Source organism: Carcharodon carcharias, chromosome 8 (assembly GCF_017639515.1).
Source record: "Carcharodon carcharias isolate sCarCar2 chromosome 8, sCarCar2.pri, whole genome shotgun sequence".
In the NCBI taxonomy this organism is placed as follows: Eukaryota; Metazoa; Chordata; class Chondrichthyes; order Lamniformes; family Lamnidae; genus Carcharodon; species Carcharodon carcharias.
In genome coordinates this window covers 15,921,237-15,934,734 of record NC_054474.1, presented here as the reverse complement: position 1 = coordinate 15,934,734, position 13,498 = coordinate 15,921,237, and the positions used below count along the sequence as shown (strand labels likewise).

General features: G+C 40.9%; 1 protein-coding gene across 3 annotated transcripts in view; it reads left to right on the top strand.

Moving 5' to 3' along the window:
* The window catches only part of rnf130 (ring finger protein 130), a 171,380-nt gene extending 159,096 nt beyond the window's left edge, over positions 1–12,284 (top strand). For all 3 annotated transcript variants that reach the window (XM_041193888.1, XM_041193887.1, XM_041193886.1), the window contains one exon: positions 12,117–12,284. In XM_041193888.1, the coding sequence (XP_041049822.1) occupies positions 12,117–12,148 (32 nt within the window). In that variant the 3' untranslated portion in view covers positions 12,149–12,284. The remainder of the gene's footprint in view (positions 1–12,116) is intronic.
* Positions 12,285–13,498: the final 1,214 nt, after the last annotated feature.

Sequence of the window (13,498 nt, the reverse complement as noted above, 5' to 3'; positions counted from 1 at the left end):
TTTGCCACCCTCTAATCTGTAGGAACTGCTGTGGAGTCTATAGAATTTTAGAAGATTACTACCAATGCACCCAATATTTCCAGAGCCACTTCCTTTAGTACTCTGGGATGTAGATTATTAGGCCCTGGGGATTTTTCAGCCTTTAACCCCATTGATTTCTCTAGCACCACTTTTTTTCACTAATACGGATTTTCTTCAATTCATCCCTCTCACTCTAGACCCTTGGTTCCCTAACCCCATATCTGGAAATAACTTGTGTCCTTTTTTTGTGAAGGCAGAACCAGAATATGTGTTCAATTCTTCTGCCACTTCTTTGTTCCCCGTTATAATTTCCCCCATTTCTGATTGTAAGGGACCTACATTTGTATTTGCTTATCTTTTTCTCTTCACATAGTTATAGAAGCTTTTACAGTCAGTTATGTTCCTTACAAGTTTACTGTCATACTCCATTTTCCCTTTCTTGATCGATCTTTTTGTCTACTTTTGCTGAATTCTAAATTGCTCCCAATCCTCAGGCTTGCTGCTTTTTCTGGCAATTTTATACATCTTGTTTCTCTCATTTCTCACAATATTGCTTTTTATTGTCATTCCATTATTGTTTCCATCATTTAATCATCTCCAATCCTCCACCCAATCACAGACCATTCTTTTTCTTCTCCCTGTACCCTTCCACTGGCTGTGTGCCTCCTCATATGGTAATATTGACCATTGAGCTGAAATGTGGAACCCCTATCCCTCTCTCTACAAATGCTGCATGACCTGAGTAATTCTACCATTATTTGCTTTCATACGAACCTATGAAATAGGGACAACAGGAGGCCACTCGACCCCTCAAGCCTGTTCCTCCATTCAGTAAGATCATGGCTGATCTGCCTTTGTTTCAAATTCACATTCTCATCTACCCACGGTAAGCTTAGATTCTTGTTAGACAAGGGAATCAATCTACCTCTGCCTTAAAAATGTTCCCTGACTCTGCCTTCTGAGGCAGAGGGTTCCAAGATCACACAACCCTCTGAGAGACAATATTTCACCTCGTCTCTGTTCTAAAAGGGTGACCCTTAATTTTAAAACAGTGCCCCACAGTTCTGGACTCAACCACAAGAGGAAACATCATTTCCATGTCTAACTTGTCGAGATCATTCAGGATCTTAAATACATTAATTAAGTCACCCCTCACTCTACTAAACACCAGTGGAAACGTGCCCAGTCTGTCCAATCTTTCCTCATAAGACAACATGCTCATTCCAGGTATCAACCTAGTAAACCTACCCTGGACAGCCTCCAACTCATTTACATCCTTCCTTAAATTAGGTGACCAAAACTGCACACAATATTTGAGATGTAGTCGCACCAAGCCCCTAATTATAACATTCTTGCTTTTATGTTCAATTTCTCTCATAATAAAGGATAGGATTCCATTAACCTTCTTAATTACTTGCTGTACCTTCATACTAACGTTTCGTGACTCATGCACTAGAACATCTAGATCCCTCTGCACCTCAGATTTCTGCAGTCGTTCTCCATTTAATCAATACTCGGCTTTTTTTTTGTTCTTCCTGCCAAAGTGAACAACTTCACATTTTCCCCCATCATACTCTTTTTACCAGATTTTTGCCCACTCTCAACTTTTCTATATCTGTCTGCAACCTCCTTATGTGCTGTTCACAGCTTACTTTCCTACTTATCTTTGTATCATCTGCAAATTTAGCTACCATGCCTTTGCTTGTCTCATCTAAGTCATTGATATATATTGTAATAAGTTGAGGCCCCAGCACAGACCCCTGCGGGACTCCACTCATCACGGGGGAGGTGGCAGCGTAATGGTATTGTCACTGGACTAGTATTCAAGAGACCCATGGTAATGCTCGGGACCATCACGGCTGATGGTGGAATTTGAATTCAATAAGAATCTGGAATTAAAAGTCTAATGACCACAAAACCATTACTGATTGTCAGAAAAACCCATTTGGTTCACTAATCTGCCATCCTAACCTGGTCTTGCCAACATGTGACTTCAGACCAACAGCAATGTGGTTGCCTCTTAAATGCCCTCTGAACAAGGGCATTTAAGGATGGATAATAAATGCTGGCCCAGCCAGCAGCGCCCACATCCCATGAACGAATAAAAAATCCTTCTAATCAAAAAAAGACCCATTTATGCATACTTTTTGTTTTCTGACTGCCAGCCAATCTTCTATCCATGCTAATATGTTAACCTCTACACCTAGAGCTTTTATTTTCCACAGTAAGCTTTAATATGGCACCTTATCAAATGCCTTCTGGAAATCCAAGCACAGTATTATCTCCAGGCTCCCCTTTATTCACGGCGCATGTTACTCCTTCAAAGAACTCCAATAAATATGATTTCCCTTTCACAAAACCATGTTGACTCTTCCCGGCTACCTTGAATTTTTCAAAGTTTTTCCCAGTTATAACCTCTTTAATGGTCAATTCCAACACCTTCCCCACTACATATGTCAAGCTAACTGGCCTATAGTATTCTGTTTTCTGCCTCCCTCCCTTCTTGAATAGAGGGGTTATCTTTGTTACTTTCCAGTCTGATGGAACCTTTCCAGAATCTAGCGAATTTTGGAAAATTAACACCAACACATCTACTACCATATTAGCCACCTCTTTTATGACCTTAGGATGAAGTCCATCAGGATTTGGAGACTTGTCAGCCCGCAGCTCCATCAGTTTGCTCATTACTGCTTCCCTAGTAATTATAATTTCACCAAATTCCTCTCTCCCTTCTATCTACTGATTTACAGCTATTACTGGAATGCTTTTTGTATCTTCAGTAGTGAAAACAGAAGCAAAATATTCATTCATTTCATCCGCCATTTCCTACTGTTAACTCCCCATTGTCACTCTCTGGGGATTCATAATTTCCCTGGCTTTAGTTTACTCTTTGCCCCATTTGTTTTTCTGTTATTTGTTCTTGGGATTTGGTTTATGCTGGCAAAGCTAGCATTTATTGCTTACCAATAACTGGAAGGTGGGGTTGGACCACCTTGAACCACTACTGGCCACATGGTGAAGGTATTGTCGCAGTGCTGTTAGGTAGGGGAGCTCCAGGATTTTCACCCAACAATGTGTGCAGGACGTGTCTCTAACTGCGGCTACTCAAAATCTGCGTTTCAGAGTTGGAGCTGCGACTGGAGTCACTGTGGAGCATATGCAAGGTTGAGATCTTCGTGGATAGCACAGACAGTGAGGTGGTCACACTGCAGGTAAAGAGTGCACAAGCAGAAAAGGAATGTGTGACCGCCAAACAGAGTAAAAGCACTAGGCAGGTAGTGCAGGAGCCCCCTGGGTTGATCTCCCTCTCTAACAGATTTTCCTTTTTGGAAACTGCTGGGAGAGATGGTTTCTCAGGGGAAAGCAGCAAGACCTGAGCCTGTGGCACCACGAGTGGCTCAGCTGCACGGGGTGGGGAGGAGGAAAAAAAGAGCGGGAGAGCAATAGTGATAGGGGATTCTATCTTAAGGGGAACAGATAGACGTTTCTGTGGCCGCAGATGTGACACCAGGATGGTATGTTACCTCCCTGGTGCCAGATAAACGATGTCACTGAGCAGCTGCAAGGCATTCTGAAAGGGGAGGGTGAACAGCAGAGGTCGTGGTCCATATTGGTACCAATGACATAGGTAAAAAGACGGATGAGGTCCTGCAAGCAGATTATAGGGAGCTAGGAAATAAATTAAAAAGTAGGACCTCAAAGGTAATAATCTCAGGATTACTCCCAGTGCCATGTGCTAGCAAGATCAGGAATAAGAGAATAGACCAGATGAATGTGTGGCTGGAGAGATGGTGTGGGGGGGGGAGGGATTTAGATTCCTGAGGCTTTGGGACCGATTCTGGGGAAGACTGGACTTGTACAAGCTGAACGGATTGCACCCCAGCAGGACTGGGACCCAATATCCTCACAGGGGTATTTGCTAGTTCTATGGATGAGGGGTTAAACTAGAGTAGCAGTGGGTGGAGAACCAAGTGGGGAGACACGAGAGGGAAACGAAGATAGGAATGAAAGACATTAAAGTAGAAAGCAAAATTGAAAACAAGGGCTATCAGCAAATAGGGCCATAGTACAAAAAAAACGTGTAAAAAGACAAGTCTAAAGGCACTGTATCTGAATGCATAGAGCATTCATAATAAGATGGATGAATTAACAGTGCAAATAGATGTAAAAGGGTGCAATATGATTGTGATTATGGAGGCATGGCTGCAGGGTGACCAAGACTGGGAACTGAATATCCAGGGGTACTCGATATTTAGAAAGGACAGACAAAAAGGAAAAGGAGGTGGGCTGGCGTTGTTAGTTAAGGATGAAATCGGTGCAATAGGGAGGGAGGATATTGGCTGCAAAAATCTAGATGTAGGATCAGTCTGGGTGGAGCTAAGAAGCAACAGGGGGCGGAAAACATTAGTGGGAGTTGCCAAGAGGCCTCCAAACAGTAATGGTAAGGTAGGAGACAGCATTAAACAGGAAATTAGAGATGCATGTAACAAGGGTGCTACAGCAATCATGGGTGACTTTAGTCTACACACAGACTGGGGAAATCAAATTGGCAATAATACTGTGGCAGATGAATTCCTGGAGTGTGCACAAGATGGTTTTTTAGACCAGTACATCAAGGAACCAACTAGGGAACAGGCTATCCTGGATTTGGTATTGTTCAACAGAAGGGGTTAATTAATAAACTTGTGCAGCGTCCTTTAGGGGATAGTGACCATAACATGATAGAGTTCTTCATTAGGATGAAAGTGAAATAGTTTCTGATCTGAAGATAGGGTCCTAAATCTAAACAAAGGAAACTACGAAGGTATGGTGTGTGAGTTGGCTACAATAGATTGGGGAACTTCATTAAAAGGTAAGGTGGATAGGCAATGGCTAATATTTAAGGAACAAGTGTATGCATTGCAACAATTTTCCATTCCTTTCTGGGCACAAAAGCACAACAGGAAAAGTGGCCCAACCATGGCTAACAAAAGAAATTAAGGATAGTATTTGATCCAAAGAGAAGTCATATAAAGTTGCCAGAAAAAGTAGCAAGCCTGAGGATAGGGAGCAGTTTAGAATTCAGCAAAGGAGGACTAACAGATTGATTAAGAGGGGGGAAAATAGAGTATGAGAGTAACCTTGCAAGGAATATAAAAGCAGACTGTAAAAGTTTCTATATGTAAAAAGAAAAAAGATTAGTGAAGACCAGTGTAGGTCCCTTACAGTATAAAATGGGAGAATTTATAATAGAGAACAAGGAAATGGCAGAGCAATCAAACAACTACTTTAGTTCTGTCTTCATGGAGGAAGACACAAATAACTTCCCAGAAATACTAGGGAACTGACACTCTAGTGAGAAGGAGAAATTGGCGGAAATTGGTATCACTAAAAGAAAATAGTGCTGGAGAAATTACTGGAACTGAAACCCGATAAATCCCCAGAGCTTGATAATCTACATCCCAGGGTTGTCATATTCCAAAATTCTGTAGCTTCTGGAACTGTCCCAGCAGATTGGAGGGTGGCAAATGTGACCCACGATTTAAAAAGGAGGGAGAAAACAGGGAATTTCAGACCAATTAGCCTAACATCAGTAGAAGGGAAATTGTTAGAATATTATAAAGGATGTGATAACAGGACATTTAGAAAAGATCAACGGAATTAGACAAAGTCAACATGGATTTATGAAAGGGAAATCATGTTTAACAAACAGTTTTTTGAGGATGTAGCTAGCAGAATAGATAAGGGAGAACCAATGGATGTAGTGTATTTGGATTTTCAGAAAGCTTTTGATAAAGTCCCACATAGGAGGTTAGAGTGCAAAATTAAAGCACAAGCGATCGGGGGTGATACATTGGCATAAATTGAGAATTGGTTAGCAGACAGGAAACACAGTAGGAATAAATGGATCTTTTTTGGAGTGGCAGGTGGTGACCAGTGGGCTACTGAAGGGATCAGTGCTTGGCCCCAGCTATTCATGATATATGTCAATGATTTGGATGAGGGAACTAAATGTAATATTTCATGTTGCTGACAACTTGAAACTTGGTGGGAATGTGAATGGTGAGGAGGATGTTAAGAGGCTTCAAGGTGATTTAGACAAGTTGAGTAAGTGGACAAATCCATAGCAGGTGCAGTATAACATGGATAAGTGTGAATTTATCCACTTTGGTAGGAAAAACAGAATGGCAAAGTATTATTTAAATGGTGATAGATTGGGAAATTTTGATATGCAAAGGGACCTTGGTGTCCTTGTACACCAATCACTGAAAGCAAACAAGCAGTTAAGAAGGCCTTAATTGCAAGGGGATTTGAGTACAGGAGCAAGAATGTCTTACTGCAGCTGTACAGGGCCTTGGTGAGACCACACCTGGAGTATTGTGTGCAGTTCTGGTCTCCTTACCTAAGAAAGGATATACTTGCCATAGAGGGAGTGCAGCAAAGGTTCACCAGACTGATTCCTGGGATGGCAGGATTGTTGTGTGAGGAGAGATTGGGCTGACTAGGCCTGTATTCACTGGAGTTTAGAAGAATGAGAGGGGATCTCATTGACGTGTAAAATTCTGACAAGGCTGGACAAACTGGATGCAGGGATGATGTTTCATCTGGCTGGGGGGTCTAGGTCAAGGGGTTCACAGTCTCAGGATACAGGGTTGACCATTTAGGACTGAGATGAGGTGAAACTTCTTCATTCAAAGGGTGGTGAACCTGTGGAATTCTTTACCACAGTAGTTTGTGGAGGCTGAGTCACTGAATATATTTAAGAAGGAAATACATAGATTTCTAGACTCTAAAAGCGTCAAGCAGTATGTGGAGAGAGCGGGAATATGGTGTTGAGGTAGAGGATCAGCCATGATCATACTGAATGGTGGAGCATCATATTGAATGGGGAGGCGGTGGCATAGTGGTACTGGACTAGTAATCCAGAGACCCAGAGTAATGCTCTGGGGGTCCGGGTTCAAATCCCACCATGGCAGATAGTGGAATTTGAGTTCAATAAAAAAATCTGGAATTAAAAGTTTGATGATGACCATGAAACCATTATCAATTGTCATAAAAACCCACCTGGTTCACTAATGCCCTCTAGGGAAGAAAATCTGCCGTCCTTACCTGGTCTGGCCTACACGTGACTCCAGACCCACAGCAATGTGGTTGACTCTTAAATGCCCTCTGAACAAGGTTCATTAGGGATGGGGAATAAATGCTGGTGTAGCCAACGATACTCATGTCCCATGAATGAATAATTTAAAAAAGCAGGTGCGAGAGGCTTAATGGCGTACTCCTCCTGTTTTCTACGTTTCCATGTTTCAATGATAAAGAAACATCTATATATGTCCAGTCATGACATACATGTAGCTTAGAGCTGATGGTGCTCTCTGAAATCCTGTGAAAGTGAAGTAAAAGGAATAAGAATGACTTTAAGTACTCCATTGGGAAGCCCCATTACTTTCCAACTGCTTGGAAAATTGAGCCATTCTTCAAACTTTTGTTTACATGTGTTAATGTTTTCTCACTTTGAACTTTGCACTTTGGATTGTATTCTAGCATAATGGTTACATTACTGGATTAGTAATCTAGGCACTTGGAGTAATGATCCAGAAAAATTAGTTCAAATCTCATGGTGGCAGCTGATTTACAAAGAACAAAGTGTGTATAGCACAGGAACAGGCCCTTCGGTCCTCCAAGCCTGTGCGATCATGTTGCCTGTCAAACTAAAACATTTTGCACTTTCGTGGTCCTTTTTCCTCTATTCCCTCCTATTCATGTACTTGTCAAGCTGCCTCTTAAACACCACTATCGTATCTGCTTCCACCACCTCCTCTGGCGGTGAACTCCAGACACTCACTACCCTCTGCATAAAAAACTTGCCCTGCACATCTCCTCTAAATTTTTCTCCTCTCACCTTAAATCTATGTCCCTTAGTAATTGACTCTTCCACCCTAGAGAAACAGCTTCTGACTATCTACTCTGTCCATGCCACTCATAATTTTGTAAACTTCTGTCAAGTCGCCCCTCAATCTCAGTCGCTCTAGTGAGAACAATCCGAGTTTCTCCAACCTCTCCTCATAGCTAATAACCTCCAGACCAGGCAGCATCCTGGTAAACCTCCTCTGCACCCTCTCCAACGCCTCCATATCCTTCTGGTAATATGGCGACCAGAATTGCACGCAATATTCCAAGTGTGGCCTAACCAAGGTTCTATACAGCTGCAAGCATGACTTCCCAGCTTTTATACTCAATACCCCTGCCGATGAAGACAAGCATGCCATATGCCTTCCTGCCTACCTTATCCACCTGTGTTGTCACTTTCAGTGACCTGTGGACTGTACACCCAGATCCCTCTGCCCGTCGATGCACTTAAGGGTTCTGCCATTTACTGTATAATTCCTACCTGTATTAGACTTTCCAAAATGCATTACCTTGCATTTGTCTGGATTAAACTCCATCTACCATTTCTCCACCCAAGTCTCCAACCGATCTATATCCCATTGTATCCTTTGGCAATCCTCTTCACTATCTGCAACTCCTCCAACCTTAGTTTCGTCTGCAAACTTACTAATTAGCCCAGTTACATTTTCCTCCAAATCATTTACGTATACTACAAACAGCAAAGGTCCCAGCACTGATCCCTGCAGAACACCACTAGTCACAGCTCTCCATTCAGAAAAGCATCCTTCCACTGCTACCCTCTGTTTTCTATGACCAAGCCAATTCTGTATCCATCTTGCCAACTCACCTCTGATCCCGTGTGACTTTACCTCCTGTACCAGTCTGCCATGAGGGACCTTGTCAAAGGCCTTACTGAAATCCATGTAGATAACATCCACTGCCCTTCCATCGTCGATCATCTTTGTTGCTTCCTCAAAAAACTCAATCAAGTTAATGAGACACGATCTCCCCTTCACAAAACCATGCTGCCTGTCACTAATACTCCCATTTGCTTCCAAATGGTAGTAAATCCTGTCATGAAGAATCTTCTCCAATAATTTCCCTAACACTGACGTAAGGCTCGCCTGCCTGTAATTTCCTGGATTATCCCTGCTATCCTTCTTAAACAGTGGGCCATTCTCCAATCCTCTGGGATCTCACCTGTAGTCAGTGAGGATACAAAAATTTCTGTCAAGGCCCCAGCAATCTCCTCCCTTGCCTCCCTCAATACTCTGGGTAGATCCCATCTGGCCCCGGGGAATTATCCACCTTAATATTCTTCAAGATGCCTAACACCACCTCTTTTTTGATCTCAACATGATCCAGGCTATCTACACACTCTTCCCGAGACATATCGACCGCTAAGTCCTTCTCTTTGATGAATACTGATGAGAAGTATTCATTTAGTTCTCTCCCATTTCTTCTGGCTCCACACACAGATTCCCACCTCTGTCCCTGAGTGGGCCTACCCTTTCCCTGGCTACCCTCATGCTTTTTACATATGTATAAAAGGCCTTGGGATTTTCCTTAATCCTGGTTGCCAATGACTTTTCATGACCCCTTTTAGCCCTCCTGACTCCTTGCTTAAGTTTCTTCCTATTTTCTTTATATTCTCCACGGGCTTCATCTGTTCCCAGCCTTCTAGCCCTTACGAATGCTTCCCTTTTCTTTTTGACTAATCTCACAATATCCTTCATTATCCAAGGTTCCTGAAACTTGCCATACTTATCCTTCATCCTAGCAGGAACATGCCGGTCCTGAATTCTTGTTAACTGACGTTTGAAAGCCCCCCACATGTCAGTTGTTGATTTGCCCTCAAACATCCGCCTCCAGTCTAGATTCCTCAGTTCCTGCCTAATATTGTTATAATTAGCCTTCCCCCAATTAAGCACCTTAACCCGAGGACTCCTGTTATCCTTATCCACTAGAACCTTGAAACTTACTGAATTATGGTCACTTTTCCCGAAATGCTCCCCTATTAAAACTTCGACCACCTGGCCTGGTTCATTCCCTAATACCAGGTTCAGTATTGCACCTTCCCTAGTTGGACTATCTACATATTGTCTCAGGAAGCCTCCTGGATGCACCTTACAAATTCTGCACCATCCAAACCCCTAGCACTAAGTGATTCCCAGTCAATATAGGGAAAGTTTAAAAAATCACCCACCACAACAACCCTATTGCTTTTACATCTTTCCAAAATCTGTCTACATAACTGTTTCTCAATCTCCCGCCGGCAGTTGGGAGGCCTACAGTAAACCCCCAACATTGTGACTGCACCCTTCCTATTCCGGAGGTCTACCCATATTGCCTCGCTGCATGAGCCCTCCGAGGTGTCCTCCTGTCGTACAGCTGTGATATTCCCTCATATTTAAATGCAGTTAATCAAATAATATCCGGAATGAAAAGCTAGTATCAGTAATGGTGACCATGGAACAACCGGATTGCCATAAAAATCCATATAGTGCACTAATGTCCTTAAGGAAAGGAAATCTGTCAGCCTTACCTTGGTCTGAACAATATGTCACTCCAGACCCACAGGAATGTGGCTGACACTTAACTGCCCTCTGACGTGGCCTAACAAACCATCCAGTTGTCTCTAGGACAATTAGGAATGAGCAATGAATGCTGACCTTGTCAACAATGCTCACATCCTGTGAATGAAGAAAAAAAAATCTGACAGTGACATTTAATGTGAAGTTTCCTGACATGAAATATATTCTTGAGATTAATTTCAAACTATAGCCAACCTATCAGGTCTGGCAGCATCTGTGGAGAGAAAAATAGAGTTAACATTTCATCAGAAAAGTCATCAACCTGAAATGTTAACTGTTCTCTCTACAGATGTTGCCAGACCTGCTGAGTATTTACAGCATTTTGAGTTATTATTTCAAATTTCCAATTTCTGCAGTATTTTACTGTTGTGTTGTTGTAATCAACCTACTTTAGCCACGGTAAGTGAAGAGATACTTCATTATAAGAACACTGTTATTAAAGGTCACTAATCAAACTTCAGCACAAATCAATCTTAAATTTAAAAATCAGGAGATATGCCTTGACCCCCATTCACCTGTTGTGTATATTTGAATTGTAAATATGAAAATCATCAACAACTGATCAGAATGACTTTTTCCTGCACTAAAATGCTCATGAAATTCCATGTTAGATTTACCACAGAAATACAGTTTATATTTTAATTGTCCAAGGGCAATAACAGAAAAGCATTGTCATTGCACATTAGAAATAGAGGCACTCCATTCTTGTTAACCTCCACTTTTTAAAAAAGTTGAATTGAAAGGAAAATAAGTTCAGCCACGGACTATCTGGAAGTTCCTTATAACATATCAAATATCTATGCTATGTTAAATTGTGAACAATTACAATTAACAAGCTCGTCTGATACTAAGGCAAGATAGAAGCATATTTGCAAAATAACCCAGTTCCGGTAAGCACAGTGCTCGGTTGAGGCAAGCAGGAGGGAGTGAAATATAACTGATGTATCAGCTTTGCAATCCCTTTGGAACAAGTAGCACTGGGATGTATAAACGGGAGAAGAGAGAATTTAATATTCCGCAACTCGCCTCATAATTCCAGGTGTTTCACCTCTATTATATGTCCTAGATCACGTGGTTGTCTCCATCCAGGAGGTCTGGCCCAATGCCAAGTGTTGACTCTTCAAAATAACATCATGGGATCTTTACATTCACGAGATCAGGCATACAGGATTTCTGATTAATGTCTCTGCTGAAAGATGAGCTCTGAATTTTCTGATTGTTATGCAAATAGTTATAATGAGAAAGCTACGCAAACATCTCTGAAAAGGCACCAGTTAGTCAATACTGCATTGAAGTGTCAGCCTAGATTATGTGCTAATACTTTACCATTTGAGTCCACAACTTTCTGTTTCGGAGGTGAGACTCTATCAACCAAGTCAAGCTGATTTTCAAATTGACACTTAAGGTTTATTTAGTTTTACAATGCCGCCACCATACATAAAAAGGAAATAATAGTTATGAATTTTATAGACTCAATTGTGGGTAAAATTTATTCTTGGTATCTGTATTCAAGTTCCACGTAGCCAGTTTAGCTAAACCATAGCAGAACAAAATCTTTAAAACACTTTTTAAAGACTTAAAATAATGACCCTTAAAGCATGACTTTTAATAAAGTTTTCCTTCTGTTCACAGGCCTTTGTGTTGTTGAATCCAGCCTGCTGTAGCATCAGTGCATTTGGATATGCCTTTCTATTACTAGGAGTTCTGCTAAAGCAAAATCTATTTTTTATATGTTATTTTTTCACATGCCTCAATGAAAGCTTTGTAAGAAATGTCTCAATAAAAAAAACAATGGAACTACATTTGTTTTATGCTCTTATTTGTGCTCTTTTTTATGTTCTGGTCACATAAACTATATTGCGATTCCTTCAGTGCTTGCGTGCAATCGGCTGTAAGGTCCTTCGGGAATCTTACCTGTTAATGTGCCTGGGGGTTGATTACCTTGAGGATATCATTTATTACATTTTAATTTAATACAGTTTTAAGTTGCATGATCAATACAGTCTGACTCTTGTTCATTTGAAATAAATGTGTGTGCAGCAAAATGAAACCTGCAAGTTTTCTTTCTCATATCTTATGTAAAGGTGCTAAAGGACTTGTGGATGTCCCTATTATACTATTATTGTTTCCTTGAATAAATTGTATACTGTGCAAGGAGCACAAGTGAGCTGAGTCACTTACAATTTACAAACAAAAAAATAAACAGTGCTGCTCCAAGTAGATTATTTTCTCTTATTCTAGTAAACTTTAATTTTGTAACTAAACTACATTGCAAATGAAGCAAGTGTCTAATAGTTTCTCTGTGCTCCCTATTTGTAAGCAAAATAAAAATCATATCTGATCCAGTTGCTGCTTGTTCTTTAGAAAGAAGTCTACCAAAATATTGTCGGGTCTAGGAACTGTACTGAATCCTCAATCTCTCAAGCATCAAATGCAGCTCTCTTCAGGAAATCCTTCACAAATGGTAGATTTATTTTTATTAATGAATTTGTAGACCTATAAATCAATATCAATACACAAATTAAATGCACATTTACACTTAAGATAACAAAGTCAATATCTTATTTTAATTCAACAGGCTGAAGATATAGCAATGATTTTGAGAAGCTTGTGAAAATCATCCAGTCTTGCCAAGTCTTTCTAAAATTATTTATTTCAATAATAATGCAGCTGAACTCATGGTTTAATGATATATGTATGGTTTTATTTCAGAAGATGATGTTTCTAAATGTGTATTTTTATTTCAGTATTATGTCACTAAGCACGTGATAATAAATTAGTAGTGATTTAATGAAATATGTTTTATTTCAGTAGTGACTTGTTGCTACACCAGTGTGATTTTTTTACTTTGGATGTGGGCGATACTGGTAAGGCTGCATTGCTTGCCCTGCAAAGTTAGTTTTGGACAGTGATCAACTCACTACAGTCCTGTGCTGAAGGCCATCCCACAATGGTGTTAGCCAGGGAATTTCAGGATGTTTACTTATGACAATGAAGAAATGGCAATATGACAC